The sequence below is a fragment of the Squalius cephalus genome (assembly GCF_949319135.1).
Source record: "Squalius cephalus genome assembly, chromosome: 20".
Lineage (NCBI taxonomy): Eukaryota > Metazoa > Chordata > Actinopteri > Cypriniformes > Leuciscidae > Squalius > Squalius cephalus.
This window is the reverse complement of record NC_137141.1, coordinates 11,225,897-11,241,898: the sequence shown is the minus strand read 5'-3', so window position 1 is coordinate 11,241,898 and position 16,002 is coordinate 11,225,897. Positions and strand designations below refer to the sequence as shown.

The window sequence follows — 16,002 nt, the reverse complement described above, 5'->3', positions numbered from 1 at the left end:
ATATTCTTGAACAGAAAAATTGCCATATGTAGCTCTCTAACAGAGTTCATTGTGAAGCATTATCTATTGTGAAGGCTCATTTCATTATGGCTGTTGTAAAGCTGTGCTGGAATTTATTTTCAAGGAAGTACCGCATCTATTAACAGGTAAAGCTACAGTGACATCTTCAGCCAGAACGCTTGAGATCTTTCCATCTAAACTGGTTATATCTCTTCAGACTAATAGTGAATGTTTTATGAGCAGTAGAATAACCATATTCATCCACACAGTCACACAGAGCTGAAGCACAACCAAAACAATGTTCTTCTGCAAAATGCATGCAGTTATGTTTATTTAACCACTAGAGGGTCAAAGGTTACAGTGTACCCTCTAAGGCAAAATAACAGCTGACCATTTTAACCCATCTCCAATGCTCACGGTCAAATGCTGTAACTACTGTATAAATATATAAAAGTTAGAACTAGAGAACAAATTGCATATCGAAATTGTTGACACTTTGCACATTTACTCAAAATTCACTAAAAAGACCTGAAAATATTTGTTGTCCATTTACTCGGCTGTTGGTAGATTTTGGGTCTGACGTAAATCTTCATCTGCCATGCAGAAACATGTATTGGCTGATGTAATCGTTTAAAAATAGACAAACATCAGCCGATTAAAGAGTTTATCACTAGCTAGAACAACCACGACAGCAACTCCTCCTCTACACAATATAAGTGGATGTATAAAAGGTGCTATGCAACACATTAATGCTAGCAAACGCTAGCACTTCCACCACCTACACAGATCAAACACGCTTTCAATGTGGAGACAGCTCAACTAACCCATTTCTCCATATGAGGTGGGAGCTAAAGGGTTCAGGGTCATGTGTGTTACCTTTATCTTACTAAGCAGGGTCCTTAAAGCCCTTTTCAGATCAGGGGTCTTCTCTCCTGGACACTAAAGAGTCACACACAGCACCCACACATCATTATACAGTCGATGTGCACAAAGTCAAACGTGGAGCCGAGGCGCAAACTGTGTGTGTGCAGGTGGAGTGTTAGCAGGTCAACACCTCAATCTGTGGATATGGTGCCACTTCACACACTCAACACATGCATCTAGCGTGAGAAAGAGAGGATGGAGACCCTCCAAACACATTTTGGTATGTGAAATGCAAAAAATGCCTGTATATTGGTTTTTAGGGATTATATAACACACTTTTAGTGCTCTCTATTGGGTTTTAACTGTGATCAGCATCGCACAAAAACCTCCAGGAGTGAAACTTTTACCTGTTCTGATCAGTCTGGAGGTCGAATCAACATGTTAAATCAACATTCACAGGAACAACACACCATTAAGGGGCAAATACCCCTTTACAATTGAAATCCCATCAGTCTTGTCATTCAGAAAACACCAAAACATTTCCACATGACTATCTCAGCAGTGGGGTTGCAGAAAATCTACATTTTATTCATAAATAACCTTATTTTTAGCAATAAAAACCTTTAAAGTCTTTTTTTCAAATTCGTTTTTTTTATTTTTTTTTTTTTTTATTTGCTTGCTGTTTTTTTTTTTCTTTAAATGCTAAAGTTAAAAATGGATATGTAAAATACTTTTAGAAACCAAGGCATCTGGGAAAAAAGCCACTGACCTCTCTGTCAAACTGGGAGAGAGGGGCGTCACTCCCGCAGTCCACGCCCCCTCCGGAGGAGAGCGAGCCTTCAGAGGGTGATGTCATCTGACGTTTGGTGGAACCGTAGTTGCCAACCGAAAAGTCCCGTCTCATTGCGCTGCCATTTTGAGCGGTGGAGCCTGAGATATGGGACACAGCCATAAACAGATCCTTAAGACATTTGCCGTGGCCCTATTCACCTACTTCTACTATGCCCTTAAAGTATGTACTGTTTGTGAAGAAAAAGTACACACTTTTGAGTGTTTAGCAGAAGAGTAGGCAAGCTTTGGGACATCTTCATCATAATTGCATCTTTAACAGACAGCTCTGTCGCTTAGTTACACGCATCCTGTCAGCGTTTAAACTGCCCTGACTAATTCTTATTTCGAATACTATTTACGACGGATAGTATGCGAATTGGGAAGCAGTCATTGACTCATTTACCATGAGAACCTGAAAAGTTCAAATTACACTATGTCTGACGCAACATCAATTGAAGATGAAGTTTAAAAACTCAAAAGAACATCCGAAAGTTCAAAAAGAGAAATTGAAAAAAGAAAAGAGAATTCAAACATTCAAAAAACGTTCAAATTTTCAAGACAATTTAAAAAAATATTTTTTTTTTAATATATATATGTATTTTTTTATATATTTATACAGGTGCTGGTCATATAATTAGAATATCATCAAAAAGTTGATTTCAGTAATTCCGTTAAAAAAGTGAAACTTGTATATTATATAGACTCATTACATGCAAAGTGAGATATCTCAAGCCTTTATTTGTTATAATTTTGATGATTATAGCTTACAGCTTGTGAAAACCACAAAATCAAAATCTCAGAAAATTAGAATATTACATGAAATCACACAGTAATTACACAGTGATCCTATGGTCACTGAACCAGGTTTTGGTTGTTTTGGCAGTGTGGGCCGGTGCAAATCCTGCTGGAAAATGAAGGAAGCATCTCCATAAAGCTTGTCTGCTGAAGGGAGCATAAAGTGCTCTGGAAATGTCCTGGTAGACGGCTGCGTTGAGTGGACAGCACAGTGGACCAACACCAGCCGATGACATGGCTCCCCAAACCAACACAGACTGTGGAAACTTCACACTGGACTTCAAGCATCTTGGATTGTGTGCCTCTCCATTCTTCCTCCAGACTCTGGGATCTTGGTTTCCAAATGAGATGCAAAATTTGCTCTCATCAGAAAAGAGGACTTTGGTCCACTGTGCTTTATTAAATCCAGAGTCAACGCAGCCGTCTACCAGGACATTTTCACAGCACTTCATGCTTCCTTCATTTTCCAGCAGGATTTGCACCTGCCCACACTGCCAAAATAACCAAAACCTGGTTCAATGACCATGGTATCACTGTGGTATCACATGGTATCACTGATACTGTGTGATTTCATGTAATATTCTAATTTTCTGAGATTTTGATTTTGTGGGTTTCATAAGCTGTAAGCCATAATCATCAAAATTATAACAAATAAAGGCTTGAGATATCTCACTTTGCATGTAATGAGTCTATATAATATACAAGTTTCACTTTTTTAACGGAATTACTGAAATAAATCAACTTTTTGATGATATTCTAATTATATGACCAGCACCTGTATATATATATATATATATATATATATATATATATATATATATATATATATATATATATTGGCCAAATATGCCAATGTTTTATGGATATTTCCTATTATACCAATAGATTTTCTACCAATAATTGAAACTAGCAATAGTTTCTTGAGTCACTCTTATCCATATATATGAACATATTTCAGTACTCACGTGTACCGAGACCACTGCTGGCGCTCATAGATCGGCCCGGTTCAGGCCTGGCCTTGCTGATGGAGGGGATACTGACGGATGCTCCCAGGACACCACGACTCTCCTGAGCGCGCACATTCTGAACACCCCAAACACACAGTGGGCAGAGAAAAACATTATTATTAAAAAGCTAAAAATACACCAATGTCACTGTAAATTACAAAGCAAGGGGAAAATTAAATCATTTTCTCACTTAAGTTTTTCAATAACATTAAAAAAACCAGCAGTATACACAATATTTTGTCATTTAACAAAACCCATTAAATGTACACTTAAATTTGTGGTTTTTAATCCATGTCTGTTAGCATTGCGGTCATACCTGCTTTTAATCCTTAAAGGTGCAGTAAGCGATTTCTGAGAAACACTGTTGATATTTGAAATCAACCCAAACAAACACACCCTTCCCTTCGTTGCTCCGCCCCCAAAATGCACAAACACGCAAAGAGTAGATGTCTCTTTATCATAGCTGAAGTGAAGCAAATTAATGCTTTAATGACACTCAAAACTGTCCTGTTACTATAGCTAATTACAACAACCGAATATATTGGTTCTGTGAAATGAATCAAAACCAGTGTTACTCACATACAGAGCAGAAATAATGCAACCTCGGCATCCGTTTACAGGCCTTCCCGCTTACTCTCCAGCGCTGGTCCTAAAGCTCTTGCCTGATCATAACCCTTCTTTTTCAGTGATATTCCTCTTAACTTTTCTCTTTTGTAATATCTCTCTTTCTACAGCCTTTCTTCAAATCTCCCTCTTGCTCACTCTCTCTCCTCCCCCATTATAAGTGGACATGCCCCCAATTGCTGATTGGCTACAAGTGTGTTGTGGTTCTCGTCCAAACCACTTTCAACAGTGTTTTGGTTACTGCACCTTTAAAAAAAACTAAGGAGGAGGATGATTTGGCATGCAGAGCAACAAACAGATTGTCAAAAATTGTGACACAGGCAGACAGTCTGAAAACAGACTGAGGGTGAAAGTGCGTTAATGCATGTGGGAATACATTCAGAAAACAGATGGAGTGAGTCTGTGTCTCTCTCTCTGGTCCTACCAGAGAGCAGATGGAAGCAGGGGTCCCAGGAGCGGAGCTGAGAGACAGGGAGTGGGAGGAGAGAGGGGAGGAGTCCTGGGACAGGAAGTTGTCAGCAGAGGTGAGTGTCATGTGATAGACATGCTCAAAGCGGGTAGGGGTGGAGATGAGGCGCAGATGAGGAGAGGGGAGAGGAGAACCGGGCTACAGAAGGAACCCAAGAGAGGCAGATACAGAGGGGTGAAATGGAGGAAAAAAAGAAAGAAAAAATATAGATGCATGCAACAGTTTACTGCTCAATAATGGCGTAAATAAGAAGAATAAGTTGGAGACAAGTCAATGAGATAAAGTCATTTAAAAGACAACATAAGAGAAAATTGGCCCATTTACTTCCTAAATGCTGGTTAAATAAAATGGCCATGTAACGTGACATTATGAAAGTCAAATGTGGTTTTATGCCATCTTTTAATCAAGCTCATCTATAAAACTGAAATAATAACAGTGGAAATAATTAACAGCTCATGCTCAACAAAACAAAACAGCTCTTAGAAACAGATGGATGGAGGCGTAGAATCTGAGAGGTGACGTTCTCCCTGCTGTCAGCCGCTCCTACCATTGGCAGATCTTTCAGGATCTGGATCCCATCTCCCGGGCCCATATGAACCACATGGTTGAAGTTTGTTGGGTTTGAAATTAACTTGTTCCTCATTTCTGGGTCTCTCAGCATCTCCCTGAAGAGCACAAACAATGCAGTGAGACTCAGAGCACATGAATACCTTCTCAAGACTAGAATAATTCAACAAATTGCAAACATGAAACTTGGATTACAATTAAGGGCTTTCCACAGTCTTACCTCATGCTTCTCTATAAATTCATAAATTTTTAACAGAAACTTTCACTTGCTGTTTAGTTGCAAAGAATTACAATGCTGAAACTGTAATGAATTATTCTATTTATTTTTATTTTACATGACATTTTCACAAATAAACTTGCACCGATACTAAATTTAGCCGATACCGATTATTTAGAATGATATCTGCTGATACGATAGTTTGATTTTCTTAAGGAAAAAAAACTCCCAACTAATGCTGTAAACTATACAGGGAACCTTCTCATTTGGTACACTATTAGAGGTTAAAATTAACAACAGAGCCCCAACTACTATTTTCAACTCCTATTTGTAACTTAATAATAACAGTGTAGTTTTCAAAAAAACACTTGTCTTCATGGTAAATTTATTTAAACATACATACATAATTAACAGTAAATAAGCTCTTCTTTTTTATTGCAAACTAATGAACTGTGAACACTGGATAACTATTAAATGCAACGTTAAGTGACATGTTTACAAGCTTTTTTATTGATGTCTTTCCACGATTGAAACACTGATGAGATGTGCGCCTTCACACTAGAGTTTATGGTACGCTGCGCATCCACAGAGATGCATTGAAGAAGTACATATCGCATGACAGAGCAAAACTCTCAAGCGCTCAGAGTGTTCAGTGACTGAAAATATATCTATGCTAAACTTATACTTAGCCTCTAACACACACAGGTGTGTAAAATCTAGAAATGTATTATCCAATGGCTAATGATAGACATTTAGTCGCCTAGAGTGAAGATTTAGTCGCATTGTAGAGTTGACTTATAGTTCATATCGTGGATATCGCAACTTTAAAATTGATTTTTTTTAACTGTTAATGTGTTATTGTCACGTTCTTCAACAGCCCTAAATTTAACACAAGAAACGTTTTCTTCACACACAGTATGAGTTGCAGTCTGACAAGTTTTTCCACCCTCTGACAGACACAATATATTTGGCCTGATCATTGGCTGTTTTTAAACAATTGGCAGATGACCGATAGTGAAAATAATCCCGATTATTGGCCGATACATTGGTGCATCCCTAATAGACTTGCTGCTGACCTCATAAATATGTACATAAGAATTTTAAACCAGGGATAAAATAATCATGAACAGTGTGAAACTTAATTTTTTCCTAGGATTTAGAATGGCCTAAAAATGAACAATTTCAAGTGTGAAAAGCCCATCAGAGTTTCCTTTAGAAGTCATGCTGGTTAGTGTTGCTAGACTTGAACATTACCTCCTCTGCAGAACTCTCTCCTCCTCCGGCACGCGGAAAGAATAGCGGCGTTTGCTCGTCACACTGCGCACCATCTGTTTACGGCTGTTGTCAGATGTCTCTGGCACCACCAGCTCATCTCCCTCTGCACATCATTACACAGTACACAAAGCATTAAACAAATTACACAACACATTTAACGCTATGAAACGATAGAACAACAAACGTCTATTAGGATGTAAAAATTGGTTAAATCACATACGCATGATGAGTTTAAGCTTCCTATTCACAAGATGCTACATGTTAAGCCAAATTCTTTACATTTTAACAATATGAAATCAAAATCGACCCCATTCTATTTTCAATAAATGTTCCCAAACCTAGTGTGAAAGATTATTCAGTACAAATTATTAAGAAAACAATGTTTGTGTGAAAATGCATTAGCTTTCTCTGCCTCTGAAAGAACTTTTCCCTTTCTTATCTTTTATTTCCTGCTGAATATGCATAAGTACGTGGGGCAGGAATATTGAGAATCCTGGAGGAGCAGCAGGAGGGAGAATCTCACCCGCTGTCTTGTTTTTAAAGTAGATGAGCCGTACGGTCTCCAGCCCCAGCAGGTTTAGAGAGCCATCAGCGTTCAGAGGATGAACCTGCAATGCAGGAGACACACAGCTCATTAACACACTGAACTTTCATTTACCACCTGCTTCCACTATATTTTATTCCAAAAAGAGATGAGAAGCTCTCTGGAAGTGTGTCTTTTTTATGATGTGGTATTATTGAAGATATAATGAAAAGTGTACATTTTTCAAAGGCATCGTTTGAATCCAATCCATAGTGTTGACGTCGAAAACATCCACTGCATTCTCGCTGTACACTGACAGATAAGGTGCATTATAACCTGCAAGACATAAGTCACAGAAAACAAACAAGTTATCCTCAGCATGCCAACGTCCCAGGACATTTTGTGCAAATTATGAGCACAACATCCGCAACTATTATAATATATGAGCACATAACTACAACAATGCACACTCTCAACTCGAGTACACAAAATATCTAGCGTAAAATAAGGTCATAATATTTACATAAAATAAAATATAACATGTATTATATTCTAAATATAATGGGCGATGTGACCAAAATCACGATATGAGTAATAAAAACATAAACTAAATACAAGCATAAAGGAAAACTAACTACAATAGAACAGAGACATAAATTAAATACTGTAGGGTGTTTGGTGTTTTAAGCCCCCAACGGCGCCTTCCAGGCAGCGAGGGGATGGGTAGGTTTAAGGTTGAGGGTAGGGTTAGCTGCCTCTAAGGAGCCATTGGGGGCTTAAAACACCATCGAGCAATTAAATAGACCTTCCTGAAAAACTTAAAGCATTAGAAATAAGAAATACTAGGTGTTGCATCCAAGGACGTATTCATTCATTTATTTATTTAGTGTTACGTCCAAGGACGTATTCATTATCATTATGAATCGTCTCCTGAACTTTTTTTTATTTCTGAAAGTGTGGGCGTGGTTGTGTGCCCTGTGTTGTTGTTTTCTCTCTCTCTCTCAGGCCTAATCATCAGCACCTGTAACTCGTTTGTGAGTGTGCCTGAGACGGAGAGTATAAGGGTGCAATCCAGTGTTTGCAGAGAGAGACGCACTTCTACCCTGCTCCAGATTGAATGTTGTTCTGATATATGTTTGCTTCTGACATTCAGAGACAGTATTTGTGAGTTAGCAGTGGCTAACTGAGTTTAGCAGTGGCTGGTGTTCAGTGATCTTGTTCTCACTACAACTAAAAAATGAAGCAGAAGGTATTGTGTCTTTGTTAAACTGTTTAGTAACTACCGTTGTGAGGGAAGCTGTAGGGGGTGAGCACCTTTTTCTTTTAAATACTATTTTTGTCCCTTTTTTTTGTGTGTGTAGCAAGGGAGTGGAGGGAATTTTATGTTTATTTCTTTGTGTTTAATCTTTCTTAGGTTAGTTAGGACTCCTCCCAAATTTAGGTAGTGGGCTGTTTTGTTTGTTATTTTAGGCCTTGCTCTCCCCTGAGCCATTGCTCCCTAATTATGGTTTGTACTTTCTTTTGGTATCTTTTTTTGTAAATAAAATCTTTTCTTTGATTTATACATGTTCTGGTGTCGTCTTCACTCTGGGACAGAGGATTGAAGTGTGTGCTCGCTTTTTATTTTATTTTTATATTTGTTACCTCCCCTCCCGACCCCTAGACGATTAGGGGAAGGTAACACTAGGCTACATAAGCAGCATTTAGCGAATGATCCAAAATCACTTGTTTTTAAACCACTATATAATACTGTACATATATCAATTATATTATAAAACCATTTCAGCAATAATATCTTTGCCTTTTTTTTTTTTTTTTTTGAAAAGCTACAATATTGTAAAAGCTACAATAATACATTTCAAGTGCAGTAATTTCATCCAATTTTGTTGATTGGTACTATCACACTGTAAACAAGTAAACACAAGCCATGATAATCAGAACAGAAAGACCAATCGTCACTCACGGCATGAGGTGGGCTTAGCCGGCCACATCAGTTCCTGTTGTCGTGAACGTCTGCCCTGGCAGTCCACATACACACCGATACTGTTAAAGCACAAGAGCAGCTCTTTACTGGAGATCTCCACGAGGCAGAGAGCGTCCAGGCTCAGATGCTCGATGAAGGCCAGGGTGTGATCGTCAGGGTGAAGGAGGCTATTGAACGCTCCATCCCCCTGAAGATTGAAGCGCACGAACCCGGAGTGGAAGCCCACGCAAAGCTTGTCGCCCTGGAGACCCATCCACTGCACTGATCCTGGGACGACGATATCCCGCAGCTTCCGATGGCGTGTTTTGCTCTTGTTGAGCTCATAGATGATCACCTTGTCAGTTTTTTTCATGGCCACAAAAAGGCATGTGAGAGATCCGTGTCTGATTGTACCCGAAACCAGAGTTTGGCAGCCTTTGGTCTCCGCTATCTTGCAGAATTCGGCATCTCGATCATCTAGGGCCGCCATTGGGTAGAGTCGAACGTGGCCGTTACGACCGGATATCACAGCAATCAACTGTTCTGATGGGATTAGCTCAATCTGATGGACCTTTTTATCTCCTACCTTGATAATCTCTGTGAATAGGAATATATAAACAATAAGAGGCTTTGTATTAACATCAAAGAATGCAGTAAGATGTCTAAAAATACAGTGTAAACGCAACAGATAAGTACAGTAAACGCAGATAAAGCTTTTAATTATGCTTACCGTCTTTGGTAACATGAATAACGTACAGCCCTTCCTCATTGCCCAGGGCTATCCTCTCATGATCTGTGGATAAATAGAAGTGTAGTTAAAATAAACAGAAAGCAGTTTGATAAAGCTACGCTGGATTGAGTTGGACCAGTGCGGACCGGTTCTTAAATTGTTGTTATATTAAAGAGGATTTTTCTTGCTCTTTTGAAGTACGGGAATTCAAAGAATTAATAAATGTTATATAAAAATTCAGCAGTATATCTTTATATATTATTATATAATATTATTTTACACACATTATAATTATATTTTTAAATATCATTATATTATTAAATATCATTATATATTTATTTATAAAGTAAATATAATTATAATTTTTGGGTGAACTATCCCTTTAACATATGATCGCTCACATACACAAGGCGAGCAGATATCTACTCATTTCACATGTGAAGAGGTTAGCCAATCACATCAGAGATTATATAAATATGGAAGTCTTAATGATTGTTATGTAATAAAAAACCTTGACATTAACATTATAAACCTAAGATTATTGGGACGTGGTGGATTGTACCTATAATAGCAGCAGCTTGTGTGGTTTTGATGAGAGGCAGTGTGCTGTCATACGCTTCTTTAGGGACGTAAACAAAGCGTTCTTTAAGTTTGCTCTTCTTCAAGAGGCGGTGCAGCTCGTTCAGCAGCCCGACCCACTTGGTTCTTTCCTGATCGCTGTCGGCCAGGATCAAGATGGAGCATTTCTTATTGCTGGATGAGGAGAGCTGTGACGCTGTCACCTGCAGGAGAGGAAGAGGACAACAACTTCAGATTTTATCACTGAACACAGGCACAAAAGAATTTTCTAAAATTGCAGTACAATACTAATGTTACCAATATGAACTTATGTAAATAAAATATTGTACAATCATGTTCAACTCACCCTAAAGATACAGGGAACGTCCTTCCTGTTCGCATGAATGACATCTGATGCCAAAACTGAGCTAACTGAAAATTCCTCGTCCCTAGGAAACAAAGAGAACGATTTAGATGTCATGCAAACACAGTCATTAGAGTCAAAGACAGGACCAGATGTTTGTTTTGAAGTTCTCACTGACCTCATGTCAATAACCTGGTTCACCGTGACACCAGGCTGAGCAGCTTTGCCCTCTGGGAGATCATATAAGAAGAGTTTGAAGTCACAGACCACAGCGATGGACCTCTGCCACCCCTTCTTCACACCTAATGGTTTCGGCACCTAAAAGAAAAGATCTCAGAATTAGTTCTCAAATAAACTGAAAACAAAACTGTCCAAAATAGAGGGTTAACAGGTTAGTTCAACCAAAATGAGAATTCTGTCATTAATTACTCACCCTCATGTCGCTCCAAACCCGTTCTCCGGGAGACAAATGAATATATTTTTTATGAAATGTGAGAGCTTTCTGTCCCTCCGTTGACAGCTACACAACTACCACTTTGACGCTTTAAAAAGTTCATGAAGAGATAGCTAAACTAAATATGAATTGAGCGGTTTAGTCCAAATTTTCTGAAGGGACACGATCGCTTACATGATGAAAAGAATTTTGGCTTTTATATATAAACTTGACATGAGAGAACCAATGAGGTTCATTCTCGTGTTACGCAAGCATGTTTGAGCTTCCACAAGAACCAATGAGGTTTGTTCTTACGGGTCTTACGGGTTTGGAACAACATGAGGGGGAGTAATTTATTACAGAATTTTCATTTTTGGGTGAACTATCACTTTAATAATATTTTATTATATTATGTTATGTTATATTATATTATACTTTTATTTATATATATTATTTATATTATAAGTACAGCAATATTGCCTTTGGTGACAGACTATTTTTAAAGCTAAAACATTATAGGCTGAAATTATAAATGAATCCTAGTCCATTTTTCAGGAAGATAAAGTTTATCTGCTAATAGTAATATTAACAGTAATAGTTTTGATTACAAAAATGTAATTAGGATTTAAACTAAAGCTTCTAACCTTGACGTGGCCCTCATAAGCTGTGCCGATGCCCTTCTGGGGGTCGATACCCAGCGGTCCTTTGGTTTGATCCGGTGGGATCGGGCACACGGCAGGAGCTTTGTCCGCACACGTCACATGACAGGAGAAATTACAGACTGCAGGAGGAGGAGAACAAGATGAATGCCAATCTTAACGTCATTTACCATTTCCATGACAACCTCAGCTGAGCCCTTACCTTCACACGTACAGCCCTGCCGAATGATTCCCACCATTAGAGAAGTACACTGGTTACACTTAGTGGCCGTATTGAAGGTTTTCACCACGAATTGATGGGCCTTTGGCTAAAAAAATAAGCAATTTAGAAAATTTAAAAATTACAAAACATAAGATATGTTTGACCGGCTGATATGAAAGTAGTTGTAGAATGTGAGGAAAATGAATTACTTTAGGTGTGCTTTGACCAGAGCTACTGTATCCTGATCGAACGGGTGTTTGAGCGCCTCGTTGTGGCTGATCTACCTGCTGGAAACATAGTCACGGCTATTAGTCACAACATGCTCCCTACCTAGACGACAGCCCTATAAGGCATCTAACCACATGCTTCTGACCACATTCTAAGGTGGCTACTTATGTGTCTGCATTGGATAAGGCAATCCCTGAATGCACTGCAACAAGCTCTGTGTTAAGTTTCATCCAAAATGGCAGTTAAATGGACTAAGTTTCTGAGTTTTAGTGTTGCTAAAGGGATCAGACATTGTGAAGTCACCTCTTGAGACTCCTGCAAATCGCTGGTAGTTGAGGGCGAGCGAGAGTGTGACGTGACCTGGGATCTTCCATCTTCCTCACGGGATGGTGTGTTGGACAGGCTGAAGTTATCGATGGAATCAATCTATTGAGAAGGTTAGAGAAAGGAAACATTTAGAGAACCGATCCAGCTGTACTATGAACTATGAGCAGCAGATGGAAAGCATAATGCATTCAGACCCAAGACATGCCTGCTAAACATAACAACTGACTCTTTGAAACAACATCATGCACATTAGCAACATTTTGACAGGACAGACTCAAACAAGACCCAAACAACACATCAATGATGCTTGAAAGGAACAAGAACCGAGAATGTAGAGAAATCTGAAATGCAAACAACTCATGTCTGTTTCACAACAAGCTTCACAGTAGTTTAGCAACAGCAATTATATGCAAAAGTGAGTTAGAAGTTGAAATAAAATATTTGCATATGTATTAGATACAGAAAGTGTCAGTTTGCAGTCCAAATGCTCATGATGAAGAACCTGCACATTGAAAGACCCTCTGTGCACATGAAAGACCCTCTGGGAAGTGTGGATATGTCGCTTCTGCCATGCAGTAGCAGACCGCAGACATGCATCAAAGTCACACAATCAAACCAACAGAGATGAACCACTGCACCAAGCACAACAAAAGGAGCTTACACGTCTGCCTTTGCCGGATGGCCCAGAGACAGTGGAGCGCTTCATCACAGACAAAAACAGACAGATACAACGAGAGAAATAAATAAAAAGAGAGCAAACAATATATGAACACGGAGAAAAGGATTTGCACATTTACTCGATTTTAAAATTACAGACTCAAAAGCCCAGAGGTAATAATCGAGAACGTATTTCAGCCAGTTATTTAATCTACAGTAAACCATGTAAAGACAGAGAATATAAGAGGAAACATAAATATCAATAAATCATTATTTTCTGATTTACAAATGAAAAAGCAGACAGAATGAATTAATGAAGCCACATGCCACTGTTTCAAAACACCTACATCAAACTGATCCAGGGTGGAGGTTGGAGCATTGAGGAAGGCCAGGAAGGAATTCTGGGAGTCTTGGTGCTTGACCCCTATGTAACACATAACATGACTTAAATTTCCCATACAAACATATACACCATCTAAAATATCAAGAAATTCTGCCTGATTGATTTCAAATGTTCAGGCTTTTACCTTTAGACAATCGCAGATTCTCAGTTTCCTGTTTCAGCCTCTGGATCTCTGCCTGCAGGTCCTGGTTCTTCTTTTCCAAGTCGTCCAGCTTACTGTGCAGAACAGAATCAGACACAATGTAATGACCATAACCTGATTAATTCACCAATATATGGCCATTTTTAGATCATCATTGCTGGCCACTGGTCAATTAACCTTTTACTGAATTACATTGGTCAAACCCATATCGGTTGACCATTATTTGGGATTCTTACCAGCTATTCACTGGATTGTCAACAAGATAATACCAAAGTCCCTTTTAGGCAAGTCATTTGACTCGGCGGCCATCTTTGAAACGCCTCTCAGGCAGCTATTTCAGTCATGCAAGTGCAGCTCCTATCTCTTTGAATGAGGAAATTCTCCAAAGCTGTTCACCAAGCTTACGATTATATTTCATATTTAAAATCACCAATGAAATCTGACAACAACGGTCTCATAAATTTTGTTTCTAAATGCTCAAATCATGACAAAAAAAAATAATTTTTCATGCTGGAGCAGCCAATGCAGTCACATAAGCACATGTCTCAGAACATGACTGTTTTTATAGCAACCGGAGCTTCTAACGGCAGCTGCAGTGACCCAATGACTTTGCCAATTGGCAATTGCCTCTTTTACTTAGAAGGCGGGATTTATTCCGCCATATTGCGCGTTGAACTTTCTCCCATTCATAATACAAGTGCATCATCTTTGTATATCTAAAGTCCTTGTTAATACCTATCAACTCAATTCCTGATGTACCAACAGGTACGTCCTACTGCAAGCTTTAAAGGAGAGATGTGTGTTTTACCACTCAGTGGCCATATGGGACGTCTTGACTTTGTTGAGCTCATCCTGGATGGTTTGTTTGGCTCTAATCTCGGCATCCAATGCAGACTGCAGCTCCAGACGGGCAGACATGTCCAGCTTAGCAAAACGTCTAATCTTCCATGGCATGTCCTGGAAAACCAGAAGAAAAGAGAATTAAACATCTACTGGGACTCAATGCAGTAAGATTTGGTGCCATTGAAATCCTTTAAATTAAAAAAAGTCAATGTTTAGAATAAACTCTTAACTCATGCTAAAATGCATTCCTAAAACTAAGCACTAAGTTAACAGTCAAGATCAAAGTTTAGTTCTCTTACAGTAGCACGTGCACCCAGACTGGTGTTCCTCAGGCCTTCCAGTTCTTCTGTCATCTTAGTAGCCAAAGCCTGCAGATATCCTCGAGCATCTTTCTCATCACTGACCCTGAGAGAGAAAAACAGATGTTCAGAACCACCCTTACCAAACATGACCACAAGGTGGCCCCACGGCCACGCAAATACCAAAGGTTTGGTGCCAAAGAAGCAGAAGTGAACAAACATTGAATTACAATTATGCAGAGGAGTAGCAAGCTTAATAACCATTATTTTACTTTTTTATTACATTTTAGAATTTTCAGCCTTGCAGCCATGATTTTAAAACCAAGAAGAAGCTTTTCAAGCAGAGGTTTCAAGCAATGGACTGAATGAACAGGAAAGTGGTGATCTTTTATGGCTAGTTCCTACTAATCTGCCTTTCAGCCAGGACTACTGGGCAAATGTTATGTCGCATAATTAATATTCATTAGTCAAGCTGCTAAGGTTAATAATTTGTCCCCATCCTACTCTTTTCAGATCATTCCTACACTCCAGCACTTTGGGTCTAAGGTCTAGATTTGTATATACTGCCAAATGAACTGATGCATTAGTGCATTCATTTTTATTTTTTTAAATAATTTTTCTAAAAACACAAGTCAATTTGTTTTGGAAATGCAAACTGATTGTGTATGTTTGAAATAGCTACTCTTGGGGATAAAATTTCTGGGAAATAGCTAATAAAAGCTAATTAAAAGAAAAAAAGCTTGTTATAAAGAAATTATAATATACACTGCCCAGCCAAAAAATTTAAAAAAGGCAAATGCTTAAGAGTCTATGATTGGATCATTATTGCAGTGATTCTTATGTTTCTAGTATGTTTTATGTTTGGAAATAGATCTTCTAACCCTAATTGATGGAGTGTGTAGCTTTTCATTTCTTAAACAACCATGTACAAGATCTTGACCAAAAATGTATGCATCTCTTGATAGAAATAACATCTCAACATTTATTTCCATCAAGAGCCTGATGAATCTTGACATTGTCCT

At 38.6% G+C, this 16,002-nt stretch overlaps 1 protein-coding gene across 7 annotated transcripts in view; it reads right to left on the bottom strand.

The window, feature by feature from the left end:
- cdc42bpaa (CDC42 binding protein kinase alpha (DMPK-like) a) overlaps positions 1 to 16,002 on the bottom strand; it is a 76,431-nt gene that overhangs the window by 2,878 nt on the left and 57,551 nt on the right. For 2 of the 7 annotated variants that reach the window (XM_079853938.1, XM_079853939.1), the window contains exons 18-38: positions 14,981 to 15,086; positions 14,647 to 14,795; positions 13,821 to 13,912; positions 13,641 to 13,717; positions 13,298 to 13,336; positions 12,613 to 12,735; positions 12,291 to 12,368; positions 12,082 to 12,187; positions 11,865 to 12,001; positions 10,966 to 11,105; positions 10,791 to 10,872; positions 10,428 to 10,647; positions 9,866 to 9,928; positions 9,136 to 9,732; positions 7,411 to 7,508; positions 7,173 to 7,257; positions 6,629 to 6,752; positions 5,138 to 5,255; positions 4,546 to 4,728; positions 3,456 to 3,573; positions 1,634 to 1,794 (exon numbers count right to left, since the gene is read on the bottom strand). In XM_079853938.1, the coding sequence (XP_079710064.1) occupies positions 1,634 to 1,794; positions 3,456 to 3,573; positions 4,546 to 4,728; positions 5,138 to 5,255; positions 6,629 to 6,752; positions 7,173 to 7,257; positions 7,411 to 7,508; positions 9,136 to 9,732; positions 9,866 to 9,928; positions 10,428 to 10,647; positions 10,791 to 10,872; positions 10,966 to 11,105; positions 11,865 to 12,001; positions 12,082 to 12,187; positions 12,291 to 12,368; positions 12,613 to 12,735; positions 13,298 to 13,336; positions 13,641 to 13,717; positions 13,821 to 13,912; positions 14,647 to 14,795; positions 14,981 to 15,086 (2,896 nt within the window). Of the gene's footprint in view, positions 1 to 1,561; positions 1,795 to 3,455; positions 3,574 to 4,545; positions 4,729 to 5,137; positions 5,256 to 6,628; positions 6,753 to 7,172; positions 7,258 to 7,410; positions 7,509 to 9,135; positions 9,733 to 9,865; positions 9,929 to 10,427; positions 10,648 to 10,790; positions 10,873 to 10,965; positions 11,106 to 11,864; positions 12,002 to 12,081; positions 12,188 to 12,290; positions 12,369 to 12,612; positions 12,736 to 13,297; positions 13,337 to 13,640; positions 13,718 to 13,820; positions 13,913 to 14,646; positions 14,796 to 14,980; positions 15,087 to 16,002 lie in introns of those variants that run through there. The other 5 variants (XM_079853937.1, XM_079853943.1, XM_079853942.1 and 2 more) reach the window with 5 other exon arrangements.